This window comes from Necator americanus, chromosome II, assembly GCF_031761385.1.
Source record: "Necator americanus strain Aroian chromosome II, whole genome shotgun sequence".
Lineage (NCBI taxonomy): Eukaryota > Metazoa > Nematoda > Chromadorea > Rhabditida > Ancylostomatidae > Necator > Necator americanus.
The window spans coordinates 3,983,416-4,000,727 of record NC_087372.1 but is presented as its reverse complement, the minus strand read 5'-3'; the positions used below and the strand labels follow the sequence as shown (position 1 = coordinate 4,000,727).

Below are 17,312 nucleotides of genomic sequence, written 5' to 3'. Positions count from 1 at the left end.
TAGTTCAAGTCTGTTTCCATCTCACTAAGTCCCTGTTCCTCAAAGAGTGAGAACGCTTGCATGTGGTTAGGAAAGCATGTATGCGATGGGCCAAAACTGTGTTTGGTTAGGATTCACAAAAAAATCTCTCCACAGTAGGCCCAGATTACTGGAGTTCCACCAATTATTCATATCTGATGCTTGATTACAAATAATATAGAGGACGATTAAGTGAAACAACGTCACAAATGTGCAATGGTCATGTCGCACTGATGGAACAATAACAATAATAACAGCAACAATAATAGTTGTCCAAAGAAGAATAAAAAAGAAACAAAAAAAAAAAACGCTGAAACATGTAAACGTCGAATGATGAGAGTTTGTAACAATTATTCAATGCCTACAACTGGTACCTAGTCCTTCCATGAAAACGTTATTGCCCATTTAGTAGATCCATATATGCTCCTTCAAGTAGATCTTCATCCAACACGCCAAGTTCCTGCGTTATTTCGTTGGCCACTAGTTCCCCATCGGATACAGATTCGCTATCGCGAAGGCAAACCTACGGTAGGAATACAAGGATAAAGACTCTTCTACTACGTGTTAAATTATGGTCACATATTCTCACCTCAAGTTCCATGAAGTCTCCAAGACCTTCCACGTTATCAATGTGAATGCGTGTCCTTTCGAAAATAAACAAGGATCGAACTTTTTTCACTTCTCCTTTCACGCCCATAGAACACCTCAGCGTTTCCTGGAATTCAACATACTTCATAAGCCCCACGTAGATTTTGGATACTGGGCATCGACCGATGGAATAAGTTTGATTTGAAGGAGAGATTTTTTAGGAAGGTTCGAAATACGGAATACAACTGAAGATTGTTCAAATGTTCTGCGCTTTTGACCACCGGTGAAAAAGTGTGAGCGCCACATGTGAAGACGCGAACCAGCTACAAATTCACAACCTCTCAGATCCTATCATATAATCTCAACTTTATAACTTGCATACCTTAAGTGAACTAAGGACATCTGCTGGAACATCGAACTTGCTGTAGTTGCACAGCTTCGGTCCGGCAACGTCTGGACGATCGTACCAGATTAGTTCAGTACGTACCTAAATAGAGAATTAGAAAATTAGAATTAGAATGTCCAATAGAGGCAAAAATCTACAAACTTCAGAAAAGTACCGTACCACACCGTTCTCTTCAACTGTTCTCATCTTCAGACGACCTTGCGGCGAATTATAAAAAATATCATGTTGTTTCAGAAGAGTTGGATCTTCGTTTGTCAGTTCTTTCGCAAGTTGAATAATTTTCTGACGATCACGCACTTTTGCCTTGATTTCAACGTTTCGAGCCATTGAAACATGAAAAATAACTGTGGAGACAAGCGAAGAGGAAAAAGCAATCAAGTGAAATATTTAGAACCACAAAAAGTGCAATCCAGAAGGTTGCAAGCATATCGTCCAAAGACATTGCGTGAGAAAGAAAACAGGTCGGATCAAACCGAATCCAAGTGCAGCTGCGCAAGCGGCTACGCTCGAAGCGCTCGGCGCGGCAGAGTGCAACGATTGCGGTCGGGTTAAAGGCAGCATTCCACGAATCTGTGGTGGTGCAGATTTCAGGTGGAGTATCCGTATACGGGGTCGTAGATTATAGAGACGGGAGTAGTTCTGCTCATCTCCGCCTCCGCCCTGCGTTTCGTCGAAAAGCAATTCGGACTGCCCCGATAGACGGTAAGGGACCGTACGCGTGCAAGGGTGGCGCGCTGCAATAGAAGGCATCGTACAAAACAGCATTCAGGGGCCGGCTGCTTGCAATGATGCAGTGAGAGATGAGCAGAACCACCCCGGTCTCCACAATCTACGGCTCCGTATACGGATACTCCATCTGAAATCAATACCTCCCCAGATTCGCGGTATGCTGCTTTTAAGCCTGACCGCAGAGTTCACAGCTGCGTGGGCAGCGTAAGACGTTACTTATAGTTCGGTTAAAGTCACATAAGGCATGGACAATTGCGAAAGCGGCTGCGATCGAAGCGCGCGGTTGAGCGTGGCGGTTGGGATCGTGCAAGGATCCTTGTTACTGCCACCCATCTCTAGAGTTCGCCATGGTCCCACCTCGATTCCAACCGCTGTCTTCACCGCACCGCTTCGAGCGCAGCCGGCTATGCAACTGCCCGTGCTTCATGTCGTCTCGACCCAACTATATCTAGGTAGTGCCCTACACCAGCCAGCTTATTTAATACCGGCCCCTTATGCTCTTGATTCGGACTATTTCATCATTAGCTTTGCACGCGAGCCATATTTCCTTCCTCGTTTTTGCGTCATACGCAGTTGTTCAAATTCGCGTCGAATTTGAATGATTGGTTTTGATATCATTCAAAAACTGGCTAGTTCAACCAATAGGACGACATTCGACAAATCACTAACCAACACGCCGAAGTCCACCTAACCACTTATCCAACTTACTAGTCCGGTTGCATAGAATTGTGTATTCCACTTGTATATTTCCATTTATTGCATTATTGCCATAACACCACTTTGGATTGATGCTATAAGGATAGACCACTTCCTTTATCTATTGTTCCGATCTCGGAACATAATGATTTATAATTTCTATGTTAACAAATTGTCCTCTCCCTGTCGGATCATAGTTGTGGCAGGAGTTGCTCTTTTGTTTACGCCTGAGACAGCCGTGTCGCATTCCCGGATGCTAAGTTCCTAGGTCCAGTTTCGGAGACTCATTGATGTGTGGGTCCCGTGAGAAACTGGCACCAAAATCCTAACACCCCTGGGAATGCGATCTGTGCGGGCAGTCGGGGCCGCAGTTAATCCGCACAAGGACATGGTAGACACTGGGCTTGTGTTCGACCTCGATGGTTCACTCACTGCCCCACGGGTCACTACCTTGAGAGGCCCTAAAGGAGACCTCGGGAGACTGCCATACTTCCCTGTACTTTAATCTTACTCTGGCCTCATGCCAGCCTTACAGTAGGCTCTGGCACTTGTGCGACGTCGCTGGCCGCCGGCCTGCGGGCGCTGCGGCCTGGGCTCTTTGAGGTCCTGGCAATACACGTACGTGTGCTTAACGCATAGGTGCGGTTTGCCTAGTCACCTCTTTGTGTCCCCCGTGCACTCCACTGCAATCAGCACACTGAGTACTTACTCACTCTTCATCCCACTCTACACATATATACACAATTACAATACTAAAATTGCGAGGCTAAACCAGCCACTCACTACAGGCCCGGCAAGTACAAATCCCCGGACGTATGAGCGAAGTCCTGGTCGCGGGAGCATGTTCTCCACTCCGCCGGACAGCCTCAGGGACCGCGGCTACCTCTTGCTCGTGCCAGCTCCTCCCCTTTCCTTTTGGCAGATCTTGTTGCTCAAAAGTGGTGCTGATGTTCGATATCAATCGCAACCGCTCCTTGAGTCCGTTCCGGTTACCGCTTGCCAGGTGACATGATAATAGAATGAATTTCGAAACACGGAACGGCTCCTCTTATAGCAGCGAAAGTTTGCGGAGCGAGAAGTGAGCGAAACGGAGGAGAGCTGTGGGACCTTTGTCGCGTACGCGGCAAGCGCGCTTTACATGTTGTGAAAAGAGTCGTGAGCACGACAAGCCGCATTTTTCTGTGCGCTCTTAGCTTCATACCAATAAACTTTATCCACTGAACCACTCTTTATTTTATTGGGTTTAAAACTCCATTTACCGTGAGCTACCCTAACTCATGCGCACATCGATCGTGTTTCAAAGTATGTCTGTAAACCACTTCAGGGCGATCAGGGACTTGGAGACCGGGCAGCCTGAAGAACATCGGAGAGGGATTCGGGCACGGGGATGGGACCATAGCTACGCAGCACCTAGGCTAGCCCGCCATGCGTTTCGAAACAGACCTGTACTACCACAGCTCATAAAACAGTTTCTCCGATTCCGATCACTCATCAGGTTCTTTTACGTACAAATTGAGTCAATGTTGCCAGTAGTAAAACATCTGAAGATGAAGCCCTTCCTAACATTATTTCCGCTTACGTTGAGAAATTTAAGAGATCAGAATGTGAAAAATAAGGCCTAAATAAGGCCTACAGAATGCATTCAGCTGCGAAATAACTCAGCTTGAATAGATAATTAGAATATTAAGTGATCAGTCCATTCACTCACTCCTCAGCAATGAGACATTTCAAGTTTACATAAGCACTGTTCCTGCTTGAAGGAATGTTTTTTTTTATTTTGAGGAGCATTTTGCAATAAGGTAAATTTATATTTATTTTGATATAGCAACTTCGTAGAGGGTTTTCTCGTATTGTTTATGTTTATCTAGGGCAATCAGAGCGCACAAACACACGACATTTATGTTGACGCGCGATGCCACGACGCGAGATCAAGTTACGCCAAAGTTTTGGGTTGAAAAAGAGAGTGTTTGAGAATCGCACACCACTTGTCAACCATTCCATCGTCGCAACCAATCAGGAGAATAGAAAATCAGTTATTTTTTAACTACCGGGGCCGGTGTGGCGCAATCGGTTAGAGGTCCGCTGTGGCTACAGTAGATCGGAGTTTCGAGTCCACCCTAGTGCAAACCAAACCATTTATCCCTCCGTGGTCGATAAATTGGTACCAGACATGTATGGGAGGATACAAACACTGACTTGGTCATCGACTGGGACCCGCAAGTTATTCTATAAGCTAACACGATTCCAAAAAAACTCCAAGGACCAAGGAATCCCACTGAAACAAGTTGAAGCTCACCAACTGGATTGATACGCCTAAGACTTTATCTTTTTTTTTTACTTATTTTACCACCTCGACCTAATCATTTATTACTTTAAGAGAAAAAAATACCACAAGTATGATTATTCAGCAATGACCAATGGGCTGTTTGTGCATAATTCACCTCGACGTCTCTTGGCCAAATATACAGTAACAGTACCGGATTTTTCTGTGTCTAATATTCCCAGAAATTTTTGGGCTTAGTTTTTTTTTTCTTCGTCATTGAAACTCACCATTTCACAACAAGAGACTATTTTCGATACCATAGAATAACAATGATTAAGATGTGATAAATGTGGTGACTGATTCATCAGAACTTCTGTCGAAAAAAACAATACGGAAGTTTTCTGTTGTTTTCTTTACAGAAATTTTATTGACGTTGAAGTAATCAGTAGCGTAGAACAAAGAAAGGGCACAATAATTGAAAGAATCAATGTGTGTGTTAAGCAGACGTCAAAAGGGGGCCAACGTAACCACGGGCGAAAGGAAATTTGGGTACTATAACATATTACAACAATAGCGCTTATTTCTAAGACTTTCTCGAACATATTATTACAGAAGCAGCAAACAATTTAAAGGTTTTTAACATTTTATAAACTCCTGTAAACAACTGCGTTAATAAAAACATAAGTTTTATCCTTGTAGCTAAGCTTCATTCTGGTCAGCACACTGAAAAAGAAATAAACAGATGTAAACATTGTTATCGATGTTAGATAAATTTACACCATGAGAGCTAGGGGATTGGTTTGAAGCACATAGCGAACGGTTTTATACGAAAAAAAAAATGAATAGAAGGCCAGGTGGGAAGAATGCGAAATAATTGCTGAATTTTTCTAGTATAACTGGTTTCAAGTTCATAAACCAAAATTATTTTGAGATATATGTATGTAGAGAGGAGGATATCTGGGACTTAGAACCAAATACTAACTCAATTCTAATAGTTTTGTCATCTATAAGTTAATTCACAACTGTGGTGGTGAAGGGATTACTTTAAAAGAGATCGCCCTCATTTTCCTACATCCTACATTAGACTCATCATCATGATGCAGTATCGTTTTTTTTTTGTGGACAGGTCCCATTCGGTCCCAAATGTGTTCAACCGGACCAACGCGACGCGGCCGCAGCAAACGCAGGGAGGTGGTACCGTGTCTCTCTGACACACATGGCGATCGAGGGCGAAACACAGGCTCCTCGTGGCAGCCGCGTTCTCGGCAGTTGTCGCAACGCATTGGATCGACTGGACACAAGCGGCCCGACTATAAACGGCGCATTCTCGAGTCCCTTCATAACCTCTCTCATAACCCAAGTATTTCTTACCTGCATGCTTAACGAAGTCCCCTCTTCACTTGAATGAGTGTGTTTCCATCATTGTAAATGTCAATAGTATTGCCATCAGGAGTCTGAAATTATGGATAAAATTAGGACGATACTAACAACATGACGCTTAAACAATAAAAAAACGAAAAACAAAAAAAGCGTTAGAAAAACGAAAAAAAAAACGAAAACAAAACATAAACTCCTGACCACCTCAAAAATTATATCCGTATTGCGATCCACGGAAGGCTGTTGGGGTGCAGGTTGAGGAGTCGGGTTGTCAATATCAATCTTAATAGGTTATGTCCTAATGAGAGAAACTTAGCAGATCGCTGAACTACAGTAAGCATCGGGTCCCTTCAATTGAGTTCTGGACCACGGCTGCGCTCATTTCCGCTACGTCAAATAAGCGTTTCGAAACAGAAACGCTGGAGACATTCAGTACCGTAATACAATATGATGAACAAGTGATCTTAACCAACTATGTCTGCCCAAATCAGTAATCGTTGCAGTCGTATACTTTAGAAGCTCACCTTTGTGTCTGTTCTCTTTTCACCTTTACCTTTCGAATCGGGTGAAACCTAAATCTTTTTTTCAAGACCTAACTTCGAAATACCTTTCGATTCGGTCACTTCAATTCAATCCAATAAATTCAACATTATCTATTCATCTACTCTTATTCGTGCATACCTTAGGAAGAACCGGTGGTGATGACTGTTGCCCTAAAATGAAAATAACGACTACATATGATTAGTATTTTCTCCTTTCACCATATCTCCTCAAAAGATCTATGTTTACCGAGCATTTCTTGTCGTAGCGATTCCTTTCTTCGTCGAGTATGTTTCCTTTCGTTTCTAACTCCAATAAGTATTATGATAAGAGCTAGTAGAAGCACAATGAGTACGATAAAGATGACAGCCATTATGATGTCAGATCTAGGCCAGAAAAATTATTTTTAGAAATTTTAAATCATACATTTACTTGCGCCTTACTGATGATAAAAGTAGTGTTACATTTATTTGTTATAATTCACTATAACATTTGAAAATTCCACTTACCTCATGGAAACATCAAAAAGAAACATGCTCGTCGGTGCTGTATTGTTCGAATCACGAAGTCTAAAAAAAGAAATCTGATTCAGTTTTATATGTTTTTTTGTTTCTTTCAGAACCATTTCAATTCTACTGAGCAAAAAGTTCTCTCGTGAAACTTAGTACGTATATGTACACATAGTAGGGTCAGAACGGCGCTAGCGGTCAGGATCGTGGTGGAACCCCTGCTAGTACCATCCATCGCTGCAGTTCGAGATGGTCGACCCGCGATGGTTCCACTGCTGTCTCCACCACCGCACCGCTTCGAGCGCAGCAGCGTTTGCAACTGCACCAAGTTTCACGTCGTCTTGACCCGACTGTACATCACAGACGCATCCGCATACCCCAGCGCTGCAAACGATTGAGGACCAATATTAGTCCTTTTATTTCATTTGATTGATTTTTCCTTCTTTAATAGATAATTGACCTACCCTTTACCATACGCTTCGCTTGGAAGCAATGTTCCATTACCAGCAGCTGTAAGAAGATGTTTGAGAACATATCCTACACATTCATTGAATGGATATATAAGAGAGAAATCAAAGATCATTTGTATACCAGTTGTCCAATTGATTGTTGTGTTTGGAAAGTGATCAGTTGGACTCATATTCAACGCTGGTACAACGTTCTACTCAGTTATCGTTATAGAGCCATTCACTATCACTTAAATCACTCAATCACTTAAAGGCATCACCGCACGAATCTGGGGCGGTACGGGTTTCAGGCGGTTAATGTCTATACGGGGTCGTAGATTGTGGGAATGTGTCTGCGTTTATCTCTCCCTGTATTAGTTTAAACGGACGACTCCAGAACGCTGTTTCTTACGATGACTTCTGTTGTAATGCGAAACCATTGCGCCCCGCCCGCCTGCGATTCGTCGAAAACCCATTCGGACGAATCGCAGGAGGGGCGGGGCGCAAAGGTTGCGCACTGCAACAGAAACAGTTCTGGGGTCGTCCGTTTACATTGATACAGGGAGGGATGAACGGAATCACCCTCTTCCCCACAATCTACATTACCCGGCTGAAACCCGTACCACCCCAGATTCATGGGGTGATGCCTTTGTGGTGGTAGTCGTATCTTCAGGTGGTGTTTTCGTCCCCTCTTTAAAGTAGTCAGGAAAGTATTACTTCGAGTTACAATAGTACAATACCATGCATGAATACTGAGAAACCGACGATGAGGTGAGTGACGTGCTAACCACAAAATGGAGATTTCAGAACAATTTGTATCTCATTAGATTCTTCTCTTTTAGATCTATCAAAAAACCATCATTGAGATAGTAGCAGAATGACGCCAAGTGTTAGCTAAAAGAGAATAACTGCAACCTAACGTGGCCTGAGTTAGAGATGAAAAAGCACAAAAAGCTCAAACTTTCATATTTCATCAAAATTGTTGAATACAACCTCGCGAAATTGTTGATTATTCTTTTCTCCATTTTTGCGATTTTGATGACTGTGCAGTGAGCAAGGAGAGAAGTTATCAAAACAGTCCAAAAAAATCCCGATTAGACGCAGGGAAGGTGTCACGAAATTGACGTGGTACGGAAACCTCTGGCAACACTCGGAGATGTAGGTTATTGCAGATTTGCACAGTGATTGTACAGTATTATAGATTTCTATATAATACTTACGTTGCAGGGTTGAAGGTTACGGAACCCAGTGTGGTCCCGCACAGCCCAAAAAAATGGCCATCAAATGCAGCGGAATTAGCGCAGTACGGAAACCTCAGGGAATTCGTGGAGTTCAGGCTGTAGATTACGGAACCCATCGAGGCCTTGCTCAAATTCGTCTAACCGTCGTAAAGAACAGCGTGGGAACTGTTTGTTTCTGCGAGGCAAGTTAGAACACGTCTCCTTCCATACGCTTCGGTCCTCTCAGCAGCTTATTCATTGGTTTTACTTGAATGAGCTGGTGAAGGCTAATTATTGACTGCTAATTAAAGCAGAACGAGCACAGAGTAGGTGCGTTATAACATACCCCGTTGGGAGCAACGTCTCCCACGCCATTTTTTACAACGATTAGGGGAAGTTATGCGGAACGACGCTAAGTTCCGCAATCTACAACCGAAACTCCATCAGTTCCCTGAGGATTCCGTATAACGTCAATTTCGCTACCTTTGATGGCGAGTTTTTGAGCTGTCGCCGACAGTGCAGCACCATCACTCACCGTCGTTCTTTCATTATTCAAGCAGAACATTGTGTCCTCAGATGATCTACCTAGCTCATCCGGTATGGCATCTGTTGAAGTGGTAGTCTTACCTTCGGTTGATGTTTGATTGTTTTCACCATCTTCATCTGTGAAATGTCGACGATCTATGACATCATCCCCCCATGTGGAGTTGGATGAAAGCTTGTTTTCATTTGAACTGCTTGTTTGTGATGTTAATACTACTTCTGTCTCGTTTGTCTCACGTTCTTCTGTCTTTCCTTCTGTCCTAAAGTCGTTGGTGTTAGGTTCATCTGAGTGCAGATCGGTTGTTCCGAACTGATCTGGTTGTTTTGTCGTAGTTGCGGAAGCTCTGGCGTCAGATTTGTCTGAATGCGGATCGTTTGTTCCGAACTGATCTGTTTGATCTGAAAACAGATCGTATATTCCGAAAGGATCTGTTTGGTCTGAAAACAGATCGTATATTCCGAAAGGATCTGTTTGGTCTGAAAACAGATCGGTTGTTCCGAAGTGATCTGGTTGTTTTGACGTAGTTGCGGAAGCTCTGGTGTCAGGTTTGTCTGAATGCGGATCGTTTGTTCCGAACTGATCTGGTTGTTTTGTCGTAGTTGCGGAAGCTCTGGCGTCAGATTTGTCTGAATGGGGATCGTTTGTTCCGAACTGATCTGTTTGATCTGAAAACAGATCGTATATTCCGAAAGGATCTGTTTGGTCTGAAAACAGATCGTATATTCCGAAAGGATCTGTTTGGTCTGAAAACAGATCGGTTGTTCCGAAGTGATCTGGTTGTTTTGTCGTAGTTGCGGAAGCTCTGGCGTCAGATTTGTCTGAATGCGGATCGTTTGTTCCGAACTGATCTGTTTGATCTGAAAACAGATCGTATATTCCGAAAGGGTCTGTTTGATCTGAAAATAGATCGTATATTCCGAAAGGATCTGTTTGGTCTGAAAACAGATCGGTTGTTCCGAAGTGATCTGGTTCTTTTGTCGTAGTTGCGGAAGCTCTGGTGTTAGGTTTGTCTGAATGCAAATCGTTTGTCTCGAACTGATCTGTTTGATTTGAAAAAAGATCGTATATTCCGAAATGATCTGAATAATTTAAAAACAGATAGTCTATTTCGAACGGATCTGATTGTTCTGTCGTAGTTGCGGGATCTCTGTTGTTGCTTTCGTCTGAATGCGGATCGTTTGTTCCAAACTGATTTGTTTGATCTGAAAACAGATCAGTCGTTCCGAACAGATCTGGTAGTCTTGTCGTAGTTGCGGAAGCTCCGGTGTCAGATTCGTCTGAATGCGGATCGTTTATTCCGTACAGATCTGGTTCATCTGAAAACAGATCGTTTATTCCGAAAGGATCTGGTTGCTCTGAAGACAGATCGTTTGTTCCGAACTGATCTGGTTCATCTAAAAACAGATCGTTTATTCCGAAAGGATCTGGTTGCTCTGAAGACAGATCGTTTATTCCGAACTGATCTGGTTGTTCTGCAACTGTAGTATCCTCAGTGGTACCTTCGACTTCCGCGAATGTCTGAACATCATCGGTTAGCAGATTTGGTTCTGCTGTTTTGGTGAAGTCAAAATCTGATTTCTGCGGAGACATCCAAGAATTTTCGTCTTGAAAACTTGAGTCTCTTTTAATTCTGAGGAATTCCCGACGATTTCTTGGAGATGTTGAATCAATGGTTGCGTTCAATCGTCTGATATTTTCTAGGGTTACATTGTTGTCGGATGACTCATTGTGAGATTGAAGCGTCGAGTTGACTGGTGTAGGTTTTGTGAATAATGAAGAGATTGCTATTCTTCTGCTATTCCTCCTTTCTGAATAAATTCATTAAAACATGATGAAATCTAACCCCTGTTTCCAATTTTCTTCAATTTTGTGCCAGGATTTTTCGCTCGCTCATCAGAACAAACTTTCAGACAATAAATGCAAGGGCGACCGAAAAGCATGGAGCCTTTATTTTGACACGACAATTCATAACTAATCCCGCACAGCTTGCAGATATAGCGCTGTTGGTAAGAGATTCGGCTGCGACTGCACGGTTGTGGCTCGAAACCGCTCGGGACGAACATCGATAAGAAATCTCAAGAATTAAACTCCGAAATACTGGTGGATAAGCCCAATGCAGAACTTGTGAGAGCGAATGATCACGTCACACTAAAGGATCGGTGGTCTGAGCAGGAACTACTGACACCAGAAATTGTTCGTGAAATTACGTCCAAGAAACTGTGAAAGACTAGAAATACGATGCTTTTAATATGTTTGGTGTCATTTAAAAGAGAAAATGAAGAGCAAGGAAATCATACCATCCAAAGTTGTAGTGAGAATGAAAAAGCATAGGATCGTCCAGCTTAGGCTGCAACTACCCGCGTTTCAACTATTCCAGGTCCTCCCTTCTGGATAGTTTTGCAAATAAAAAAAGCATGAGCGTTTTGAATAATTTGTTTAAAAACATTTTTACTCGCTATATTTATTATTTTGTAGCAATAAAAAAGTCAACGCGGGTATCGAGCCCATCCTTAACAGCCACCCTAAGTACTGTATTCGCTGCACGTAACCATAGTCGAAGTCATAACGACATGAAGCTGGACATTGCGCAAGCGGCTGCGCTCGAGATGATGCGATGAAGCTACGAGTTAGGATTAACATTGGACCATCAGGAAATACAGCGATGAGTGGTAGTAGCGAGGATCCCAAATCGATCCTAACCGCTACGCTCCACCGCACCGCTTCAAGTGCAACTGCAACAAGTTTCATGTCGGTTTACCCGACTGTACGTTCGTTGGACATTCAAGTTTTTTCTGTTGCATTTCCTTTCTTTAGATCAAACTATTGGAAAAACTTCAAATACCTTCACTGTTCCTTGCACTTCCCAGATTTTCAAAAAGGCAACCCTTTAATTAGAATGTTTCATGAAGACCGGCACACAATAATAATCAAGTTGTAACGAACCTTAAGAAGAACGCTCATCAAGAGAGCATATGTCAACAGCCGCAACCATAGAGCCATAGAACTAAGAATGTGACCTACCCTACCAATCTTCAACTTGTTTATTTAGTTTCTGCTTTGAGCATATCAGTTTCCCCAAGATAGTGATTAGATTCCATTTTTTCAACGGTAATTCGAGGGAGGACATGAATAATGAATTCAGCGCTTTTCAAAAAGTTCATGAGGGATGACCGCAGAGAACGTCACTTACTCAGATAGACGAATTTAGGGATTTCTTTTTTTTCTTGAGGAAAAAGATAGGAAACATCTGTCACTAACTGTGTGTTCCCTCACTTCATCAGTCGAAAAACGGATTTCGGAAATAAGACCTCCTAAACCCAGCAACACTTGGATTTCCGCATAACACAAATCCGAAAAACATTTTCACAATAATCCTCGCTAAATTATGACCATCCTTAGTCGTAGAGCACATGATCCATCCTAAGAGACAAGGCAGCCCCAGCACATCCAATTAATCTAATGTCTTTGCCCACAAATATTTTTCTCTTTTTGGTTTTTTTAAATCGAATCAATCAAAAAGCTACTAACCGGGGGACTGCTGAAATAACGAAAACTAGTCATCAATATTCGAATCAAAACCATTTCATGCTCGCTTCTACTTCAAGAAGCTGCGGAAACACGAACATGAATTCTAGTGAGTTGGCTTTTATTCAGACGACGTCAAAGTCAGGGGCTACTTTCTCGGAACTACTCAGGAAACGTCTTGTGAAGCCTTCTGATTCTTCTAAACTATCGACTGGCCACAGGAAAAAGGTGGGAAATCTCCGTCACTAAATCAGCCTGACGATCTCTTTTCGCATGTGAAGCATCTTGGTTTGAAATTACATTTATCGAATCCTAGACTTTCCTTTAAGATTAGAAGTTAGTTCAAGTCTGTTTCCATCTCACTAAGTCCCTGTTCCTCAAAGAGTGAGAACGCTTGCGTGTGGTTAGGAAAGCATGCATGCGATGGGCCAAAACTGTGTTTGGTTAGGATTCACAAAAAAATCTCTCCACAGTAGGCCCAGATTACTGGAGTTCCACCAATTATTCATATCTGATGCTTGATTACAAATAATATAGAGGACGATTAAGTGAAACAACGTCACAAATGTGCAATGGTCATGTCGCACTGATGGAACAATAACAATAATAACAGCAACAATAAAAGTTGTCCAAAGAAGAATAAAAAAGAAACAAAAAAAACGCTGAAACATGTAAACGTCGAATGATGAGAGTTTGTAACAATTATTCAATGCCTACAACTGGTACCTAGTCCTTCCATGAAAACGTTATTGCCCATTTAGTAGATCCATATATGCTCCTTCAAGTAGATCTTCATCCAACACGCCAAGTTTCTGCGTTATTTCGTTGGCCACTAGTTCCCCATCGGATACAGATTCGCTATCGCGAAGGCAAACCTACGGTAGGAATACAAGGATAAAGACTCTTCTACTACGTGTTAAATTATGGTCACATATTCTCACCTCGAGTTCCATGAAGTCTCCAAGACCTTCCACGTTATCAATGTGAATGCGTGTCCTTTCGAAAATAAACAAGGATCGAACTTTTTTCACTTCTCCTTTCATGCCCATAGAACACCTCAGCGTTTCCTGGAATTCAACATACTTCATAAGCCCCACGTAGATTTTGGATACTGGGCATCGACCGATGGAATAAGTTTGATTTGAGGGAGAGATTTTTTAGGAAGGTTCGAAATACGGAATACAACTGAAGATTGTTCAAATGTTCTGCGCTTTTGATCACCGGTGAAAAACTGTGAGCGCCACACGTGAAGACGCGAACCAGCTACAAATTCACAACCTCTCAGATCCTATCATATAATCTCAACTTTATAACTTGCATACCTTAAGTGAACTAAGGACATCTGCTGGAACATCGAACTTGCTGTAGTTGCACAGCTTCGGTCCGGCAACGTCTGGACGTTCGTACCAGATTAGTTCAGTACGTACCTAAATAGAGAATTAGATGTCCAATAGGGGCAAAAATCTACAAACTTCAGAAAAGTACCGTACCACACCGTTCTCTTCTACTGTTCTCATCTTCAGACGACCTTGCGGCGAATTATAAAAAATATCATGTTGTTTCAAAAGAGTTGGATCTTCGTTTGTCAGTTCTTTCGCAAGTTGAATAATTTCCTGACGATCACGCACTTTTGCCTTGATTTCAACGTTTCGAGCCATTGAAACATGAAAAATAACTGTGAAGACAAGCGAAGAGGAAAAAGCAATCAAGTGAAATATTTAGAACCACAAAAAGTGCAATCCAGAAGGTTGCAAGCATATCGTCCAAAGACATTGCGTGAGAAAGAAAACAGGTCGGATCAAACCGAATCCAAGTGCAGCTGCGCAAGCGGCTACGCTCGAAGCGCTCGGCGCGGCAGAGTGCAACGATTGCGGTCGGGTTAAAGGCAGCATTCCACGAATCTGTGGTGGTGCAGATTTCAGGTGGAGTATCCGTATACGGGGTCGTAGATTATAGAGACGGGAGTAGTTCTGCTCATCTCCGCCTCCGCCCTGCGTTTCGTCGAAAAGCAATTCGGACTGCCCCGATAGGCGGTAAGGGACCGTACGCGTGCAAGGGTGGCGCGCTGCAATAGAAGGCATCGTACAAGACAGCATTCAGGGGGCGGCTGCTTGCAGTGATGCGGTGAGAGATGAGCAGAACCACCCCGATCTCCATAATCCACGTCCCCGTATACGGATACTCCATCTGAAATCAATACCTCCCCAGATTCGCAGTGTGCTGCTTTTAAGCCTGACCGCAGAGTTCACAGCCGCGCGGGCAGATAAGACGTTACTTATAGTTGGGTTAAAGTCACATAAGGCATGGACAATTGCGAAAGCGGCTGCGATCGAAGTGCGCGGTTGAGCGTAGCGGTTGGGATCGTGCAAGGATCCTTGTTACTGCCACCCATCTCTAGAGTTCGCCATGGTCCCACCTCGATTCCAACCGCTGTCTTCACCGCACCGCTTCGAGCGCAGCCGGCTATGCAACTGCCCGTGCTTCATGTCGTCTCGACCCAACTATATCTAGGTAGTGCCCTACACCAGCCAGCTTATATAATACCGGCCCCTTATGCTCTCGATTCGGACTATTTCATCATTAGCTTTGCACGCGAGCCATATTTCCTTCCTCGTTTTTGCGTCATACGCAGTAGTTCAAATTCGCGTCGAATTTGAATGATTGGTTTTGATATCATTCAAAAACTGGCTAGTTCAATCAATAGGACGACATTCGACAAATCACTAACCAACACGCCGAAATCCACCTAACCACTTATCCAACTTACTAGTCCGGTTGCATAGAATTGTGTATTCCACTTGTATTTTTCCATTTATTGCGTTATTGCCATAATACCACTTTGGATTGATGCTATACCGATAGATCACTTCCTTTATCGATTGTTGCGATCTCGGAACATAATGATTTACAATTTCTATGTTATCATATTGTCCTCTCCTTGTCAGATTATACGGCAAGGAGGCGGCTTAGTTGTGGCACGAGTTTCTCTTTTGTATACCCCGGAGACAGCCACATTTTCTGCGTGTTCCTAGCTTCATCCCAGTAAACCTTATCCACCAAACCACTTTCTGTTTATGTTCAAAACCACATTTACCGCCAGCCACCTTAAAGGCATCATCCCACGAATCTGAGGTGGTACGGACTTAAGGTGGAGTATTTGTACACGGAGGGTGATTCCGTCTATTACTTCCTAATTGCCGTAAAAAAAACGGCCCGGAAGATACCGTTTCGAGCGTTCCGGCGCGCCATTCTCTACAACGAGTTCGATTGGAGCGCACCAGCCCTCTGCGGCGCCGCATCTTCGAGACCGTTTTTTACGGAAAACGGGAAGAAATGGACGGAATCACTCACCTCTCCATAATCTACTTCCCCGTATAGGAACTCTGCACCTAAAATCCGCACCACGACAGATTCGTGAGGTGATGCTTTTAACTCATGCGCGCATCGATCGTGTTTCAAAGTATGTCTGTAAGCCACTTCAGGGCGATCAGGGACTTGGAGACCGGGCAGCCTCAAGGACATCGGAGAGGGATTCGGGCAAGGGGATGGGACCATGGCTACGCAGCACCTAGGCTAGCCCGCCATGCGTTTCGGAACAGACCTGTACTACCACAGCTCATAAAACAGTTTCTCCGATTCCGATCACTCATCAGGTTTTTTTACGTACAAATTGGGTCAATGTTGCCAGTAGTAAAACATCTAAAGATGAAGCCCTTCCTAACATTATTTCCGCTTACGTTGAGAAATTTAAGAGATCAGAATGTGAAAAATAAGGCCTAATGATAATACGGAGCGCATTCAGCTGCGAAATAACTCAGTTTGAATAGATAACTAGAATATTAAGTGATCAGCCCGCAGTCACTCCTCAGCAGTGAGACATTTCAAGTTTACATAAACACTGTTAGTGCTTGGAGGAATGATTTTTTTATTTTATTTCCAGGAGCATTTTGCAATGAGGTAACTTTATATTTATTTTGATATAGCAACTTCCTAGAACTTTTTTTTTCTGGGGAGGGAGGTAAGAACAAGACCGTCAAAGCCATTAGAATGCGAACAATTCCAGAACAGGGAAGTAACACCAACTGTTTCGAAGAAAATCTAAACTGAAGATGAATGACAGGAACAACAAAATGCACAAAAAATACAAGGACAATAAATCCACAGAAAAACTCTACATGACACAGTGTGCACCTCAACGAATTTATGTAGCAATATAGTAACATAACAAATTCAACAACTAAGAAACAGGAAAATATAAATAAAGCTAAACAGAAGGCAGCCTAACTGATCATTTTAACTACCCTAGAAATCAACGTGTAACAATTGAAACAAACAGATAGTACAGGCGAACATCTAAGCGAAAGAAAAACGCATAAGCGCATAACGCAAATAACTCGTATCGAATGAGGAACATTCACAAACATCACTATGGTTTTGGTAGGGCAAAGAGA

At 43.0% G+C, this 17,312-nt stretch overlaps 5 protein-coding genes across 5 annotated transcripts; 1 reads left to right on the top strand and 4 right to left on the bottom strand.

The window, feature by feature from the left end:
* Positions 1-412: 412 nt before the first annotated feature.
* RB195_016810 (uncharacterized protein) lies at positions 413-1,339 on the bottom strand (the record flags this gene model as incomplete). The annotated part of the gene is made up of 4 exons (XM_064183519.1): positions 413-541; positions 608-733; positions 989-1,093; positions 1,172-1,339. The coding sequence occupies 4 exons, from the start codon at positions 1,337-1,339 to the stop codon at positions 413-415; spliced, it is 528 nt and encodes a 175-aa protein (XP_064039400.1).
* Positions 1,340-6,079: 4,740 nt separating this feature from the next.
* On the bottom strand, positions 6,080-12,336 carry RB195_016809 (uncharacterized protein; the record flags this gene model as incomplete). Its single annotated transcript, XM_064183518.1, has 10 exons — positions 6,080-6,154; positions 6,282-6,359; positions 6,602-6,649; positions 6,759-6,790; positions 6,867-7,003; positions 7,127-7,186; positions 7,591-7,636; positions 9,420-11,144; positions 12,179-12,221; positions 12,280-12,336. The coding sequence occupies 10 exons, from the start codon at positions 12,334-12,336 to the stop codon at positions 6,080-6,082; spliced, it is 2,301 nt and encodes a 766-aa protein (XP_064039399.1).
* Positions 12,337-13,607: 1,271 nt separating this feature from the next.
* RB195_016808 (uncharacterized protein) lies at positions 13,608-14,519 on the bottom strand (the record flags this gene model as incomplete). The annotated part of the gene is made up of 4 exons (XM_064183517.1): positions 13,608-13,736; positions 13,803-13,928; positions 14,184-14,288; positions 14,352-14,519. 4 exons carry the CDS (start codon positions 14,517-14,519, stop codon positions 13,608-13,610), a joined length of 528 nt encoding a protein of 175 aa, XP_064039398.1.
* A 60-nt stretch (positions 14,520-14,579) lies between these two features.
* On the bottom strand, positions 14,580-14,942 carry RB195_016807 (uncharacterized protein; the record flags this gene model as incomplete). Its single annotated transcript, XM_064183516.1, has 1 exon — positions 14,580-14,942. One exon carries the CDS (start codon positions 14,940-14,942, stop codon positions 14,580-14,582), a length of 363 nt encoding a protein of 120 aa, XP_064039397.1.
* A 222-nt stretch (positions 14,943-15,164) lies between these two features.
* Positions 15,165-16,438, top strand: RB195_016806 (uncharacterized protein; the record flags this gene model as incomplete). Its single annotated transcript, XM_064183515.1, has 2 exons — positions 15,165-15,372; positions 16,344-16,438. The coding sequence occupies 2 exons, from the start codon at positions 15,165-15,167 to the stop codon at positions 16,436-16,438; spliced, it is 303 nt and encodes a 100-aa protein (XP_064039396.1).
* Between the last annotated feature and the right edge of the window lie 874 nt (positions 16,439-17,312).